This window comes from Eurosta solidaginis, chromosome 1 (assembly GCF_040869045.1).
Source record: "Eurosta solidaginis isolate ZX-2024a chromosome 1, ASM4086904v1, whole genome shotgun sequence".
Classification (NCBI taxonomy): Eukaryota; Metazoa; Arthropoda; class Insecta; order Diptera; family Tephritidae; genus Eurosta; species Eurosta solidaginis.
The window spans coordinates 395,076,311-395,093,278 of record NC_090319.1 but is presented as its reverse complement, the minus strand read 5'-3'; the positions used below and the strand labels follow the sequence as shown (position 1 = coordinate 395,093,278).

Here is a 16,968-nt window from a genome sequence, read left to right as displayed (position 1 = left end):
TCTTACTTGTTTTGTTTTCCAGTTCCAACGTTTTTGGGAAGGATGAACATTTTTAGGACGATCACCGTACATATACCGCATAAACTAAATTTTTTTTTTGAATGCAACAAAACGGCCATTTACCCTTCAATTCCTTTGTACTCATTGCAAAGTTTAACTACTTCCCATTTTAAGACCTGCATCAATGAACGTAAGTTGACATTTTTTTGAAGCATGTCTGCTCACTCAAATACGAAATATTAAACAATTTTGAATTAGTATGTACAAAACAGCAATAAATAAAATATGAAGCATAAAATAGAATCACCTAAAGGGCCAAACACATTCGACTTTTGGGGAGTTTTGGCGTTTACGCTGCGTCAATATCTGACTTTGAACACATGTTGGATGTTTTCTGAATTCACCGGGAACGCAACGGGTTGGCGTAACGAAAAAAGAATTCAAAAAATTACGTTTTGCGAGCGTTGTCACTTCAAAAGTCGAATGTGTTTGGCCCTTTAATCAAATGAAAAATTAGAAAAAAATTTTAATTTCTTAATTATTTTAGAACAAAACATTCGGATGCAAAGAGAAAGTGACAATATGCTAACAAATGATGTTAAATATGTTTGTTACCTTAATATGTTTGTGTACAATACATACAAACTCAACTGTGCCGAGTTTTCAGCCTCGAATTTTCCTTTGATTACTTGTGGGCCATCTTATTACTGCTACTCAAAGAAACAACTTTATAAGACTTTTTGTTGTACATAGCCAGCGAATTTCGAGCCCAGCACTTTCAATATGTACAATACAGTAATAAGAATAACATAGCAATTGGAAAAGTTTTAGATATTTGCTTTGTTTCGGTGCTTTTCAACAAACAAATTTCACTTTTATAGAATATATGAATATTGATTTTTGATTTGTTTTCGTTTGGCTAGTTTGTGGGAAAGCTGAGTCATATTAAAAGAATACAGTTACTGGGAATCTGTTTATTTTATCGACACTTTTTTAAATGTATCTAAACTCATGCTCTTGCATTTGGCATTGCATAGGGGGTCATGAACATAGAGAAAGCCCGGGAGCACCAGGAATAGGCCCTAGGTGTTTTTCTGGGTATTGCTGGAGCTTTCAACAATGTTTCGAAACGAGCAATCATGGACAGTCTCAACTCTTTTATAGATCATGCACTTCGTCAACGCCGAAAAAAACGATCTAGTATTATTTACTAGGAAATATATGGTCCCTCTTTGGACAGAGCCTAATTTTGGAGGGGTAGCCCTACAAGAAAAATGTGGCACAAACTATCTAGGAGAAAGAGCAAAGAAAGCCTCCGCGGCACTTCATGCATGCAAGCGGATGCTAGGATGCATCACCCAAATTCTCATTGCGTATTAACGTCAATTATCAAACTAATACTCTACTAAGGGGTCTTGTTTGGTGGACAGCCACATAAAAAAGTACGTATAGCAAAAACCTAGACGAGGTATGCAGATTATCAATGATTAGCATAATGGAACCCCTAAAAACTACCCCGACAACACCAGCATTGCATGCAATTCTACACATCCCGCCTGCAGACGTAATGGCCAAAAATATGGCGTTAGCGTTAGGGGCTCAAGGCCTCGGGACAGCTTGATTGCAGGCCGTATGGCATAGTGCCCATCTAATATCGGGCAAACGCAATATAAGGTCCTGTGCCTAAGCTTCGAAAGAGTTCTGGGGGCCACAATTGAGCCGGAGGGTTAGCGTAAGGAGGCAGAAATGGCAGAACATCCTATTCACGTGCATACTGATGGCTCCAAGTTAACGGAAGGAGTTGGGTCTGCTGTTTACTGTAGAAATAGGAGATCCTATAGGCTGCCAGATTACTGCAGCGTCTCTCAGGCAGAAATTATAGCCGTTAAAAAGCAGCAGAAATTCCGGAGGAGGCGATTAAGGCAATAATCCCACACAGTAATTCATCAAGAAGTGTCCTGGAATGCAAAGAAGCATTGAAAAAACTTCGCTCACGTCGGACCATATATCTGAATTGGGTTCCCGAAGGAGGGTAGCATTTTAAGTAGTTAACGAATTTTGAAAATAAATTAAACTAAATTTAGTTCATATCTGTTCTTTTAATACAATTTTATTTCAATTACAACCATTTAAACTGGCATTCTGAGATTCGACGTTGTTAACGACTTCGCTGAGATACGGCCTTATTAACATAGTATCTATTAGGATAGGTCGGAATAAAATGTGACGCCCATCCAAATATATATTTCTTAAAATACGTTGGCATCAATACCGAAAGTGACTGACCAGGCAAAGCATTTCCCTCAGTGTAGTCTCCGTATTTGTTTTAACTTTGTAAAAAACCTTAACTAGAACTTGGAGCGAATTCGTTATGTCTTTCCTCTGTCTAGATCCTTCAAACGCGCCCGGTTAATCCAACAAAAAGGCCAAACATTTGGAAGCCGTTGGGTTATTTTTGTTTGTTGTATAAAAGTTTGTAAGGTCTTTAAGGGAATTTGTACGCGCTTATTACACTTCTGAACTTTACATAATACATATTTATGTATGAATTAGAAGCTTTAAAGTAAAAAAAATCTCGTATTGGAAAAGATAAAGCTTGACCTCAAATGGGTGCGAAAAACTTTAATTTAGAGATCACCACAGGCGTTTCGAAATTCCATTTTTGGTTTGAATTTGAATTAATGGAATTTTCTATAATTACATAAGTTGTTGATAAAAAGAAAAGTTTCCTCAACAAAATCAAGCGGTGAAAACAACGGAAAGCTTAATCTTTTCCACCAAATAGTCGGAATTTTGATGTGAATTGAAAATACATACGGGAAATTTTATTTTTATTTTGAAACACTCTAATAAGTTTACACGCCAAAGCCTTGATGTACATAGCTCGCAAACCCACATAAAATCGGCAACATCCTAAAAAAATTTAATTAGTTCGAGATGGGTACAGAATTAGTCGCAGAAGCATATGTCTTTGTTATAGTTTTATAAAATTATAAAGATACGCATATTCCTTCTAAAGATTCTTTCCACTTCTTCTTTGGGATCAGTTCCAAGCTTTGCTTGCTTTTGATTATACATTAAGTGAATTTCTTATGTAATGCTCATACTTTTTTTGAACTGGCCCTATTAAACGTATTTCCAGATGAAATTGAATCCTAGGCCCACAATTTAGAAGAGTACCTACAAATGCCACCCTACACCACCACAGATTAGGTAGCATCTTTAGTAGTTAGCCCCAGTTTTGTATATAAATTCTTGATTTAGCCTTAACTTCTGTGTCAGAAAAATTTATTTTTGTATGCGAATATTAACTAAGAATAGAAATAGCAATAACCTTAAATTTAGTACCCACATACATACACAAGGCAAGGAGATGTAATAAATGTTTAGATTAGTGACGAAGGAAGTCTGGAATTGTTAATATTGTGTGGCGGCTCGGCTAGATTTTGTTTGCCAATTACTATTTCCTTACAAATCTACTCCCGTTTTGTATTTTATTATCTTATTTTCTTTCTATTGCTGCTTGTTAGCTTAATATTTGATGTACAGTTTTTTGAAGCGAAATTAGATACACTGAACAATTTTGGCTGTTTTATGGCAGCTGACATTATTCAATATTGCTTTACGGTGAGTTACACTTTAATTACTGAAGTATACTTTTTGTCTGCTTATGTAATATTTCATAAAATTTAAATTTGCCGATTTGAGGTGCGGTTTTTGGTATTTAAAAACTAAAATAATCTTCTTTTACCAATATATTTAGGTTACACATGACATATTTACGTCTGCAGGATTTAATTGTTTAACACTTCTCCCATCTTATTTTTGTGCCGTATAATAGACGGTATAAACGTGTTTTAAAATTGAAAGAAGATTTTAAATTTGACTTTGATTTTGTTTTATAATTTAGTACAAACAATTTTGAACCATGTCCATTCTGAGTGGTTTATTTAAATAAAAAGGGGCACTCCCACAGTTGGGAACACAAATTATTATTTGGTCCATTTATTCATTTTTGTCGAAAAAAATTTCAAAATGCTCTCGGACAAAGTTTTTGCTTAGGAATTTTACAATTTTTTTGTAGCATGCAGTTCTGTAGTTCAATCAATTCTAAGCTAAAATAATCCCATAGAAAAAATTATCAATTGCCAGAAAAGGACAACTGAAAGTTGAGTATTCGCGGGGATTCCGGAAAGTAACTCAAGTGTCAACCACAAAAAGTCAGGTAATGCAACGTTTCCATTGCAACCACAGTAACAGAAATTACAAAAATCAAACCGAAATAATTCTCAGTCAGACAATTATTTGTCAAAAAAGAAAAACAATAATAATTGTAGTATAAGAAAATGTTTGTCCTTTCTTGCCGTTCTGAAGGTTGTTTTAAACTTAAGAATTTTCTTTAAAACTGCCAAAAAATATGAAAATAAATGTGTCCTCTCCTTCGTCCAATCTGCTTTCATGCACCGCGAATGAAAGTTGTTTGTTGTTGGCTTTTAGTAGGATGAAATTCATCGCATATCGGGAATGTTTTTTTTAATATAATTGTTACATAAAACAGTTGGCATTAGCCTTACGTATATTTTTATACTCAGTTGAGCAGAGCTCACAGAGTATATTAACTTTGATTGGATAACGATTGGTTGTACAGGTATAAAGGAATCGAGATAGATATAGACTTCCATATATCAAAATCATCAGTATCGAAAAAAAATTTGATTGAGTCATATCCGTCCGTCCTTCCGTGTGTCCGTCCGTCCGTTAACACGATAACTTCAGTAAATTTTGAGGTATACCGATGAAATTTGGTATGTAGGTTCCTGGGCACTCATCTCAGAAGGCTATTTAAAATGAACGATATCGGACTATAACCACGCCCACTTTTTCGATTTTTCGAAATTTTCGATATCATTGCAATAATTCATTACCAAATAAGGATAAAGCGATGAGACTTGGTAGGTGAGTTGAACTTATGACGCAGAATAGAAAACTAGTAAAATTTTGGACAATGGGCGTGGCACCGCCCACTTTTAAAAGAAGGTAATTTAGAAGTTTTGCAAGCTGTAATTTGGCCATTGAAGATATCATGATGAAATTTGGCAGGAACGTTACTCCTATTACTATATATGCTTAATAAAAATTAGCAAAATCGCCGTGGTCGTTGGCCACTTTTAAAAAAAAAAAATTTTTAAGTCAAATTTAAAAAAAAAGTTAATATCTTTACAGTATATAAGTAAATTATGTCAACATTCAACTCCAGTAATGATATGGTGCAACAAAATACAAAAATAAAAGAAATTTTCAAAATGGGCATGGCTCCGCCCTTTTTCATTTAATTTGTCTAGGATACTTTTAATGCCATATGTCGAACAAAAATTTACCAATCCTTGTGAAATTTGGTAGAGGCTTATATTCTAGGACGATAACTGTTTTCTGTGAAAAAAGGCGAAATCGGTTGAAGCCACGCTCAGTTTTTATACACAGTCGACCGTCTGTCCTTCCGTTCGGCCGTTAACACGATAACTTGAGCAAAAATCGATATATCTTTACTAAACTCAGTTCACGTACTTATCTGAACTCACTTTATATTGGGGTAAAAAATGGCCGAATTCCGACTATGACCACGCCCACTTTTTCGATATCGAAAATTACTAAAAATGAAAAAAATGCCATAATAATATACCAGATACGAAAAAAGGGATGAAACATGGTAATTGGATTGGTCTATTGACCCAAAATATAACTTTAGAAAAAGACTGTAAAACGGGTGTGACAAAGTTTTGCAGGGCGAAATCAAAAGCACTTGGAATCTTGGAAGGAATACTGTTCGTGGTATTACATATATAAATAAATTAGCGGTACCCGACAGATGATGTTCTGGGTCACCCTGGTCCACATTTTGGTCGATATCTCGAAAACGCATTCACATATACAACTACCACCACTCCCTTTTAAAACCCTCATTACCTTTAATTTGATACCCATATCGTACAAACGCATTCTAGAGTCACCCCTCGTCCACGTTTATGGTGATATCTCGAAAAGGCGCGATTATTGTGCATATCTCTTGAACCATGCAAGATGGTAAATTTTTATTTTGTGCAATATGTAGGTATTCACATGTAGATTAATCGACAATTTGATTGAAAGTTCCATCATTAACCCTTCAATGAAAAAAGCGGAGTTTATCGGTATAAAAATGAACCAGAACCCGATTTGGCGCCATATCTCTTGAACCAAGGAAGATTTTCAAAATTTTCTTTTTGCATTAGATAGCCATCCGTGTTTAGCACCATTCACAATTTGATCCAATGTTCTATCTATAACGGTTCAATTTCTACATCCTAGTGATGGGTTAATCGATCAGTGCTGATTAAAAACCGATTAATGTGCATATCTCTTGAGCCAAGCAAGATGGAATCCATTTTGTTTTTGCAATTGGTATTTACCCATGTGTAGATTAATTCACAAGTTGATTCAAGGTTGTATCATTAACGGTTTAGGCGCTATGAGGGTTAATCGGTTAATCGATAACGCGCCAAAAGCGATTATTGTGCATATCTCTTGAACCAAGCAAGATGGTAAATTTTTGTTTTGTGCAATATGTAGGTATCCACTTGTAGATTAATCGACAATTTGATTGAAAGTTCCATCATTAACCCTTCAATGAAAAAATCGGAGTTTATCGGTATAAAAATGACCCAGAACCCGATTTGGCGCCATATCTCTTGAACCAAGGAAGATTTTCAAAATTTTCTTTTTGCATTAGATAGCCATCCGTGTTTAGCACCATTCACAATTTGATCCAATGTTCTATCTATAGCGGTTCAATTTCTACATCCTAGTGGTGGGTTAATCGATCAGTGCTGATTAAAAACCGATTAATGTGCATATCTCTTGAGCCAAGCAAGATGGAATCCATTTTGTTTTTGCAATTGGTATTTACCCATGTGTAGATTAATTCACAAGTTGATTCAAGGTTGTATCATTAACGGTTCAGGCGCTATGATTGCGCATATCTCGAAAAAGCGTCCACCCATAGAACTAAGGCCCACTCCTTTTTAAAATACTCATTAATACCTTTCATTTGATATCCATATATTACAAACATATTCTAGAGTCACCCCTGGTCCACCTTTATGGCGATATCTTGAAAAGGCGTCCACCTGTAGAACTTAGGCCCACTCCCTTTTAAAATACTCATTAACACCTTTCATTTGATACCCATATCGTACAAACAAATTCTAGAGTCACCCCAGTTCCACCTTCATGGCGATATCTCGAAAAGGCGTCCACCTACAGAACTTGGGCCCACTCCCTTTTAAAATACTCATTTACACTTTCATTTGATACCCATATCGAACAAACAAATTATAGAGTCAGCCCTGGTCCACCGTTATGGCGATATCCCTAAATGGCGTTCATCTATAGAACTATGGCCCACTCCCTCTTAAAATACTCTTTAATACCTTCCATTTGATATACATGTCATACAAACACATTCCAGGGTTACCCGAGGTTGATTTTACTACGAGGTGATTTTCCATTATTTTATCTCCATAGCTCTCAACTGATTATGTAATGTTCGGTTACACCCGAACTTAGCCTTCCTTACTTGTTATTTATACTTTTTTTTTTATTTAACAACAAACAGCAGTTGTACATGTAAGACAAGACAACAGTCTTTTAAAAGTACATCAATTACATTAACATAATAAAATTAAATAAAATGCATTAAACTTAAATTTAGTTGAACTTATATCTAAGAAGAAAAATCAATGGGAAAAGAGAAGAGAAAAAAAAAAAACAAACAAAAAGGCGAACAAGACAGAGAGTGTAGACCGATAGTAGGAAGTAGTTATATACAATCGCACTCATTAACTCAATTTAAAGTAGTTAAGTATAATTTCCTTGTAGTTATCCCTATTCAGCACGGATTTAACAGACTCTGGGATGTTGTTCCAGAGTCTCACAGCGTTGATGAAGAACAGTCTGGATGATGTCAAGTAGTTGTATTTCGATATAACCAGATTATGAACCCTAAAGGATTTTCTTGGATTTAACTTTTCATACAAATAGATTTGGGACTTCCATTCTAGTAATTTGAATATGAACATGCAGTTTCTAGCAGCAAGGTAGTCATGAATACTACAACTTAGAATATCGTTCCTCCATTGGGGTATGTGATCGAATTTCTTTAGACCATAAATATAACGGGTAACATTATTAAATAGGACATTAATTTTGTGAGCGGAAATTGAATCAAGCTTGCTGTAGACAAGTTCAGCATACGTTATGAGGGGAATGATAAGCTGTTTAGCTAATTTTCGCCTAGTTTCCAAAGGCGAGAACGACGCAGACATTCTCAATCTACGTAAGATACAATACACCTTACTGACAGTACCATTAATGTGATCGCAACAGGTCAGCCCAGAGTTGACGACAAAGCCTAACTTTTTAGTTTTCTTTGTAAACTGTAGAGCACTATTACCAATAAACAGCTCTGGAATATCCTCAACATGCACTACTCTATTACACATTGGCAACACATATGACTTAGACGCATAGCTCATCATAAGTTTGAAGGAATTGTTCGAAAATCCAAACGCTTTAGAAAAGTCCAGGAGGCATAGAAGTGTTAAGGATCCATCATTAAAATGTAACCTTATATCATCAGTTACTTTCAACATGGCAGTAGAACAAGTATGCTTTTGCTTAAAGCCAGATTATAGAGGGGATAATAAATTGTAGCGCTGAAACAGTGATGAGATTTGCGCTGCCATTAACGACTCGCATACCTTCGCCAATGCTGGTAATATACTTATGGGCCTATAGCCACTAGAAGTTGCGGGCGTACATTTCTTAGCTACTGGTAGTATGACGTGTTTTTTTCACTCCTCTGGAAAGCAAGATGTTGTAAAGCAATGGTTTATTATGTGGGTAATAGTGCCCAGAATAAATGGCAGCACAAGCTTAACGAATTTTAGGAAAATGCCATCGTCACCAACACAGCAGTATTGCTTGTATGACATCACCCTCACTTATATATTCAAACTTAAATTCATGTTCAAAAGCAGAACGAGCTACAAGAGTCCTCAAGGTATGAGGAGAAGGTTCGTTGCTTTTTTCTACTGTAAAGAAATCGTACATTATATTGGGATCTATGTCACATTCCGGCTTCAAACCACCATGAACGTTTAAGTTTTTTAAGTTCCGCCATAGATTCTTAGAAGGCAGCGATGGATGCAATTTACCATTACAATATCTTCTTTTTTCTTGTCTTATGACAAGCGTAGTATAATTTCGAGCAGGTTTATATTGAGACCAAGCGAAATCTGACATAGTCCTCCTCCATTTCCTATATAATTTATTCCTAATTTTTAAGGATGTATTGACTTTGTTATTGAACCAGGGGCAAGATCGGTTTACTCGAGTCATACGTAGAGGAACATGCTTCGCAAATAAATCAGTCAAATTTTTATTAAATGCTTTAAGTTTTTCATCTACAGAGTTGTAGAACTAACTCATTCCAGTCAACAATTGCCACACTTTGATACAAAGCATTTACATTTATCGACTTGAGGTCACGATACATAAAACTACTTTGAAATGGACGACGATTGAACACAATATCTAAAGTACAAAAAGTTAGGTCATGGTCAGAAATAAAGAATATTTGGTCGAATTTTAAAATATGGTCAAGGTTTGAAGTTATAAATAAATCTAAGAGACTTGGATTTGCATTATGTGCAAATCTTGTTGGTGCTACTTCATTAACTATGGTAAGACCTGCTGCAGTTACATGATCGTTTAGTTTACGGCAAAATGAGTCATTTGAAAGGAGGTTCACTTTAAAATCACCACATATTATATAAAATTCATAGTCAATAATAAACATTGATATTTCCATAAAAAATTTCACCGTGGTGTGATGGTAGCGTGCTCCGCCTACCACACCGTATGCCCTGGGTTTACACGCCGGGCAAAGCAACATCAAAATTTTAGAAATAAAGTTTTTCAATTAGAAGAAAATTTTTCTAAGCGGGGTCGCCCCTCGGCAGTGTTTGGCAAGCGCCCCGGGTGTATTTCTGCCATGAAAAGCTCTCAGTGAAAACTCATCTGCCTTGCAGATGCCGTTCGGAGTCGGCATAAAACATGTAGGTCCAGTGCGGCCAATTTGTAGGGAAAATCAAGAGGAGCACGACGCAAATTGGAAGAGAAGCTCGGCCTTAGATCTCTTCGGAGGTTATCGCGCCTTACATTTTTTTTTTATTTCCATAAAAAAAGAATCTAACGAGCAACACTTACGGGGTTATATACGCACGACACTAATATGCTTTTGGTACCATCAGATACTTAAGCTATGATAAACTCAGTATCCGAGGTATGGGATTTAGCTAGAACATGAAAGTTTACCGACGACTTGCAATATATTGCAACGCCACCCCCTCTTTGGTTACACCTATCATGGCGAATAAGGCTGTAGCTTGGAATGCTGTAGACAACATCAGAAATAGTGGGACTGAACCAGGTTTCGGAAACACAAACCACATCAACTAAGGAATCCTAAAAGACATTCCTAACGTAGTCCTGTTTATCACCACTAAGGTTACGGGCATTAAAGTGTACTACATTAAGACCACGATACTGCTTACATAAAATATCTAACAAGATCTTTTAGTTGTCATCAACACTGGGTACTTTTTTGCCAACTGGGTTTAACAACATTAAACTATGTTTGAAGAGAGAGAACCACAAGTAAAAGTGCTCATTCCAAATGCAAGATGAATACCATTGTAATTGTATTAAAGCAAAACACAAAAAAAAATAAATTATAATAAATAAACAAAATAATTATATCGGAGTAAATTAAAAAGCTAATTCAAATGAGAACGATTATGATATTAAAGAGGGAAAAACGAGTGTGTAGAAAGAAGTAGGAGTAAATGTAGAAATAAAGAAGATAAGACTGAGAGAGAACAAAAATATGTTGACTACTAGTAAATTGAAAAGTATTTCAGAAATAAGCACCTTTGACTGCTTTTCGGCCATCGAAACACCAAAGTAGTTAGCACTTTTGAAAGGAAATAAACATACATTTGTATAATAGTGCACATTAGTTTATTAGAAATGAATTTGGAACTTTGAAGCCTCTAAAAATTCCGATTGATTTTTTAGAATATTTTTCCGTAGGTTTTTACAGTTTTGCTGCTGTATATGTATATGTATGTTAATGTACACGCATACGCCGATGATACCCAAGTGTACTTGTCTAGTCGGATTGGTCTTGTTGAGGATTTATGTTTTAAAGTATATAGTGATTTGTCCGCTATATCCCAATGGGCAAGTGATAACAATTTATGCCTTAATGCGTCTACGTCATATGTGTTGCCAATATGTAATAGAGTAGTGCATGTTGAGGATATTCCAGAGCTGTTTATTGGTAATAGTGCTCCACAGTTTACAAAGAAAACTAAAAACTTAGGCTTTGTCGTCAACTCCAGGCCGACCTGCTCTGAACACATTAATAGTACTGTCAGTCGTATGTATGTCTGCGTCGTTTACGCCTTTAGAATCCAGACTGTTTTTCATCAACGCTATGAGGCTCTGGAAAAACATCCCTGAGTCTGTTAAATCCGCGCTAAATAGAAGTAACTACAAGAAATTGAAAGGAAATAAATAAATAAAAAAAAATACCAAAAGTTATTGCGAATTTTTGAAGATTTTGAGCTTTTACTTTAGACTAAATTGACAGATCTTAATATTTTCGAAATTCCCTTAAATATTTTCGAAGATTTCTCGAATTTTTTCGAAACGTTTTGGTAACACGATTTTTCTTAACACGATTTTTAAAATTAAGGAAATAAATAAGAAAGGAAAATAAATGAAACGTTTTGCTGCTGTTTTCGTGTTTACAACTGAGAATCCTGCATGTTTTTTTTTTTTTTGGCAATTTTTTCCGCACATTTTGATGTAAGTTAAATTTTGTCACGCAAAGAGAGAGCTTTCACAATCAGTATAATTGAATAATTTTTTTTTAATATCGGTCACAAATTATTTTTTTCTCAAGTTGAAATAATTGATAATACCCTTATGTCACTTATCCTAAAGTACACAGTTGCCTTTTAAATTTTTAAAATTTATTAGAAAACATTTTAGGTTCAACATACTTACCTATTTGATTGAAGCATTTGGGTTGACATGGCGTATACGTTACTTGGTCGATATAATGCAATATTATTGTTTTTTTTTTTTGCTTCTTAGGTCCGGTTTTTCAGTTCGAGTTTAAACTCCAGTTAAAGTTGACTAGAGTTTAACCCTGCCACTTCGGCCGCTTAAACTGAGATGAGCAGGCACTATTGGCTTTAAATTAAATAGAGCCAAGTGTTATGGAATATCTTAAATGAGATGCTCACACAAGCAGGGGATTGAATCTTTTCGCTTTAAGTCGATCAACAAATGTTGTTTTTAACAAAATACTTCTTTACCCTGCAAAAAGAATGCGAATAAAAAGGCCGAATTTGATTTGTAGTTATTTGATTATATTAACTTAAGAAGATTTAGTCGTGTTTATCATTGCTACCAGCAGTTTTAAGCGGCTTTACAAACAATTAACTCCTGCATGTGCTATTTTGTTGTTGTGCGTACTAATATTCTTGTATATTTCATTGCCTTGTATTGGGGTATTTGCTTTGGCTCTTCAACAATTCATTATGCAAATGTATGCAAATATTCTGTAATCAGTGTTGAAATATTACGCATAAACAAAAAACTTTATCCTTCCTTAGCAATCTCCGCACCTGTGACAGTTAACAAATCCTCACATCAGTTTATATTGTGTGTACACAGATTTGGTTAATTTGTGGTGGGTATGACGTAAATTAAGTTGACCATCATTTTAGAATATTTACTGTTGAAGAAGTCTCAAATTGTGGTTGAAAGTCTAGTTGCAACAAGATTTTCTACTACCTTTAGTATTCTGAATTAAAAATGTTTGTTAGCCCCAAATATGACTTTAACCTTTAAATAGTTTTCAAAATGTGCCGTTGCTATGTTTCTTTGCAAATTCTCTTCCTTTCTTTTTAAATGGTATTTTTTCTCAAAACATGGAACTTGTTCACTAGGAAAAAAAGGTTCCCCTTTCAAAACTGATAGATACAACGATAAGTCTTTCTTCTGTAGCAAAATGTCTTGTCTTAATCCTCGTTTTAAAATTTAACTGGAAAAGAGAAGCTATGGTGCTTAAGGAAAAAAGCAGCCAGCTAAAGGTGAAAAGGTCAGCATGCCCGAGGATATAATGGACAGTGAGTAGCGCGTCAAAGATTGCACGCGTAAGGCTTGGCCGCAAAAGGTGATTCGAGTGAGGCTTAGACTGTGTGAGGGACATTATTATGTACACAGGCAGCTCAAAAATGGAAAAGGGACTGATGTTTAACTATACTCAATGAATCTGCAGGTTTTGCTGATTTCCAGACTCTAACATTATTTGTTATACATAGGACAATACGTTCTCAGAGAACGTTTCAGTTTGGTGGAGTTAGGCAAGATATCTTTTGCTACTATTCGTTCATTTGGGAAACCAAGTTCCCAGCGGTAACCTTAGCTAACTTTGCCCAATGTACCTTTGTTATTATTTGAAGGCTGCTTTGTATATTTGCTTTATTGGCCATTTCCTTGAAAGAGTCTTTTTAAAGTTAAGAGACGGCAACATTAGCCTAGATAACAACGTTGTGATTACCCCGATTAATATTTTCCATCTCTGCAATTTATATTATGGTTACACGTGCGTATGTATGTATGTGCTTATCTAACTTACCGTTTTTGCCCCCAGCGCTTTTGATAATGTTGGCGTACATACACATACCTATTGAGCGGCTTACTAGCATCATGCATAAAGGTTCATTTACCACTCACGCAATTTTATTACCGTTATTTATACTAATTATATGACCAGCCTCTTTCTGAAGCCAGATCGTATGCATGTCTCACCATCGACTTGAGATAAGTAGCCATATAAACTAAAAAACAAATAAACCCAAGAAAAAGAAAATAGATATAAAGTAGACAATAAATAGAAAGCAAAATATTTGAATAAATTCAATGTTTTAATTAAGTTTTGTTGTTATTTTTTATTTGTGTTGGTCCTTTAAATATTTAATTTGTTTTTTTTTTCTTACAACTTTAGCTAATCCTATTAAGACGAAAGGACATTTTAGCCCTTTACTACCTATTTACATCCTTCAAAATACCTTTTTCTCCTCCAGTTTTGCGCTGACAAGTTTAATTTAAAGCTGTAATTCAACAACAGATCTCGACGAAATTTCGTTTGTTAAGCATTTTTGCTATTTTGAATGTAATTTGAAATTGTATGCCTCTGTTATCTACGAAGCTCAGACATGGAGAGCGGAATCTGCTCTCACAGCAAATGTTGGTGGTGCGCCATGTGGTATGAGTAATGTTTGGGGCATTTTTGTGAATTTGTACGCAAGTCGCACATGAAATGTTAATATTATAACAAAAGGGAAACTCGAATATAATTTTTGTACACATATACACACATAAAAACATAAACATATGGAACACATATTTTCTTATTCTCTTTAGCTTATTTTAGTCTGTTGTATGAGAGTTGATTGCAACTGGGCACACCACATAGTGAATTGTTTGTAGCACCAAAACATCTGCGACACTTTATGTGCACTTTATTATGTATAACGTCTAAATGGGCCTGACATGCGGGGCTCAAAATAGACCAGACGCGCGGTTACGATTTTCACTGGGCTGGCATTTTTAACTTTGATTTCCATAACTTATGTATGTATGCATTCTTTGAAATAGGTTTCTATTAATCCCTTAAGATAACTAGTATACATTTCTTTATTGTTAATTGCAAGTATTGTCAATGAGATTTTTCTTTAACATTTGCTTGTTTGTGTGTCTTCTTCTTTGATTGAAAAAAGAGGATAAAAGAAAAAAATTATGGATCGAAACGCAGCGGAAAATGCGCCCTTAAACAGACATAATGCTGATGAATTTGGATATTGAAATTTAACAACAGCTATTGCAGATTACTTATCTGAAACAAAACTATAAAGGTAGAGGAGGGTTAGGGATTCAATGAGTCGATAACCGCAATTTAAAGCTTCTGCAACCCAATTGTCAAACTCACCTACGCGAGGCGAGTCCTGTTACAAATATGCATCTATCATAAACATATTCAGCAGGCGAGGCTTTGGCGCCTTAAGTTACACATAGAACTAGAGGGTGGGGGCGGGATGGCCTAGAAGGTTCAACGTGGTCATATTAAATCTTTCCCGAGATGGTGGGGATAGTACCTTAATGGTGCTTGTTACTGGAACGTATCCTTATCACTACAACAACAACATCCCTGAAAAGCCCAAGGAAAAGTTACCAAGAAATCGATCCCAAAATTCCACATGCTCTAAATGGATTTTCCAAAGAACTCCAAATGTCACGATCCCTGCTCCATCTAAAAGAAGTTTTTGTCCTAACTCACTCACCGCGAAGTAACTTAAAACTCGACCGCAACAATTTCCAACTTTTGAAAAGTTTTCAAAATTTCACGATCCCTGCGCACCTAGCAACAGTTTTTTCCCTCTTGTTGCATTGTCATTGGGTTCTAAAGTATGTTCAAAGCTCTCACGTTACTACAAATCCATTGATATCTCCCCACTTCTATATAGAGTCGTCAAATTAAATTTTGTTTGAACTCATTATAAAGAGCAATAATATCATAATATTTGTGAATAAAGTTTGTTTATAAAATTTTCCCACCGGCCTACCTCATTTATGTATATTCCTACAGCGTTTCAAAGTCATTTTAGCAACGAAAAGAAATATAGTCAACGCCCTCCATCATCAAACCTATTAAAACTCATTCATTCCTTTTGTATTAGGGTGCTTCAAAAAAGCACTTTCGAAGTTTTGAAGGCTTTATAAAAATAGAGACACTCTAATATAAAATCGCAGTTTGAAGAACAATGAGCTATGAGGCACGTGTCTCATAAAAAGAGAATACAAAACAAAAAAGTCAAATCTAAACAATGACGTCCAAATCTACTATTTCGATAAGTGTGATGAGAAACACCATACATACATTCATATTTTATTTGCATATGTACGCACGCCACACGATTTTAATGAATTGTATAATTTAAACCATGCAAAACAATTTCAAAAACATTTTCAAACACAAAGTCGTTACGTTTTACATCGAACAGTAAATACATATGTATTCTTAAACGTTTCCAAATGAGTGTAATACATACCTACAAGTGTGCACAAACAAAATATATTATGTAAGACCCCCATTCCCTTTTTTGTATTTCATTCATAATTTTATATTATATTAATTTGACGCAATGAAATGTATAAATTTCTCAATGATTTTTACTCAAAGAACTGGATCAACACATTTGGGCCCGATTCACCAACTCGACTTAACTTAGTTAAGTCATATTTTTGAATTTTTCCGCTTCACCACCGATGCTTAGCTGAGTCACAAATTAGCCTACCTGTCACCTGGCTTATTCTCGACTTTCAACAGTGTTGCTGTAGTACAAATTTTGAGTCGAATTAAATGGCAGTTTTGATACTTATTTCATTATGCAAATAAAGCAACCACGCCACCACCACTTAGCCTCAAATCTGGGCTAACTTAAGTTGTAACTAAGTTTTAGACTAAGTCGAGTTGGTGAAATCGGCCCTTAGGCCCACTTGCAGAATGGCAAAGTTATTTTTTAACTCAGAGTTAACTTCAAATGAGGAGTTAAACGCAAACATTTTTCCCAAATTTTTTTAAATTTAATCTGAGCTTAATAAATATAATGCCGTTCTGAAAGTGGGCCTGAGTCAGTTTCCACTTTAAAATTTTATCTAAAATATTTTTTTTATGTCAGATATTTACAATAATTTTTTTTAGCTTCTTATAGTGATGATGGTTATCTGGAA

General features: G+C 35.1%; 1 protein-coding gene across 9 annotated transcripts in view; it reads left to right on the top strand.

Moving 5' to 3' along the window:
* Positions 1-16,968, top strand: part of sima (similar) — a 309,049-nt gene that overhangs the window by 104,823 nt on the left and 187,258 nt on the right. Inside the window, exon 8 of one of the 9 annotated variants that reach the window (XM_067763681.1) lies at positions 16,940-16,964. The exons of 7 other annotated variants lie outside the window; for them this stretch is intronic. In XM_067763681.1, the coding sequence (XP_067619782.1) occupies positions 16,940-16,949 (10 nt within the window). In that variant the 3' untranslated portion in view covers positions 16,950-16,964. Of the gene's footprint in view, positions 1-22; positions 2,964-16,939; positions 16,965-16,968 lie in introns of those variants that run through there. One more of the 9 variants, XM_067763679.1, reaches the window with a different exon arrangement.